The 1178-nt window shown below is 33.4% G+C and overlaps 1 protein-coding gene across 1 annotated transcript in view; it reads right to left on the reverse strand.

Moving 5' to 3' along the window:
• Nucleotides 1-1178, reverse strand: part of RALGAPA2 (Ral GTPase activating protein catalytic subunit alpha 2) — a 364385-nt gene that overhangs the window by 259530 nt on the left and 103677 nt on the right. The window contains exon 17 of the mRNA XM_045295177.1: nt 691-788. Within this exon, the coding sequence (XP_045151112.1) occupies nt 691-788 (98 nt within the window). The remainder of the gene's footprint in view (nt 1-690; nt 789-1178) is intronic.

Consider the following 1178-nt stretch of genomic DNA (forward strand, 5'->3'; position numbering starts at 1 on the left):
ATGCGAGAAGGAAGCACAGGGAAAAGGAAAGGAGACTCCCAGGTCAGAGCAATATCATATTTGAGTGTTAAAAACACGATATGTGTAGGTATATAACCTTTTAAAAATAAGGAAACATTTAATCCTGGTTATCTCATAGCTCAGAGAAATAAAGAGGGTATTTCCATTTTATTGTGTAACTTTTAGATTGAGTGTTCTAAGAGCATATACTACTTTCCAAAAAAAGAAAAACAGGTTATCCGTGCTGATAATTATAGACTGCTTTTTTATTTTGTACATTACATTATGTTTGTTTTTAGCAAACAACGAATGTTTTTTCACTTCTTTAAGAAACTAAAGATCCTTAAAAGTGCTTTATCAGTAGGAGATTACCATCTAAAATGCTATCAAAAACATGAAATCTGAATATATATTATCAGACAGGGAGAGCTACTTAAAAATAAAGAATGTCGCATACAGGTCAGGTGATATATATAATTTCCTCCCTTCCCACAATTTTTTGTAATATTGTTGTCACTTTACATAGAAAGCAAGCAAAACTTAGAAAGATCTCATGGTCCTTTACCTATATGAATGAAAAATATTCAAAAAGAGAAAGCTTCACTGCTACCAATACATTTACTTACTGTATCAATAATCAATTGTTTATATTTAATGACAACCTGCTGATATTGTTTGAAAATATCTTACTGTTATTCTCTCATGTTCTTTTTTCATATGTCCTTTATTTTCTTGAACAGGTTTCGGGTCTGAAAAATTTGAATTCTGTGCATTCTCTATCTTTCGACCTAGATATGGGGGAGAGGAAGGTCAACAGAAAGATGTTTCAGACAAGACATTTTTACATATAGGTGATTTCTAGATTTAGATATCAAATAATAAATATAAATGGGGGCTACAAACTGCTAATTGTGGGTCAAATTCAAACTACAGATTGGGTACCTTTGATCAGCATAGAACATTTAAGTTGGTGAACTGAATGTTATTTATTGAAGCAGGCAATACTTAGTTTGGTAATAAATCTACTAAGATCATTAGTTTAGCATAGGATAGGGCAGCAAGGTGCTTCTGGTGTGCTGGGGAATATTTCTCAGAGGACCAGCTGCCTGGGTGAGCCAGGTATGCAAGCAGGTGGAGGAGAACAGCACATGTAGAGGGGATCAACATTTTTCTTTTTT

Source organism: Echinops telfairi, unplaced genomic scaffold (assembly GCF_000313985.2).
Source record: "Echinops telfairi isolate 266 unplaced genomic scaffold, ASM31398v2 ScPeMD7_5592;HRSCAF=6446, whole genome shotgun sequence".
Classification (NCBI taxonomy): Eukaryota; Metazoa; Chordata; class Mammalia; order Afrosoricida; family Tenrecidae; genus Echinops; species Echinops telfairi.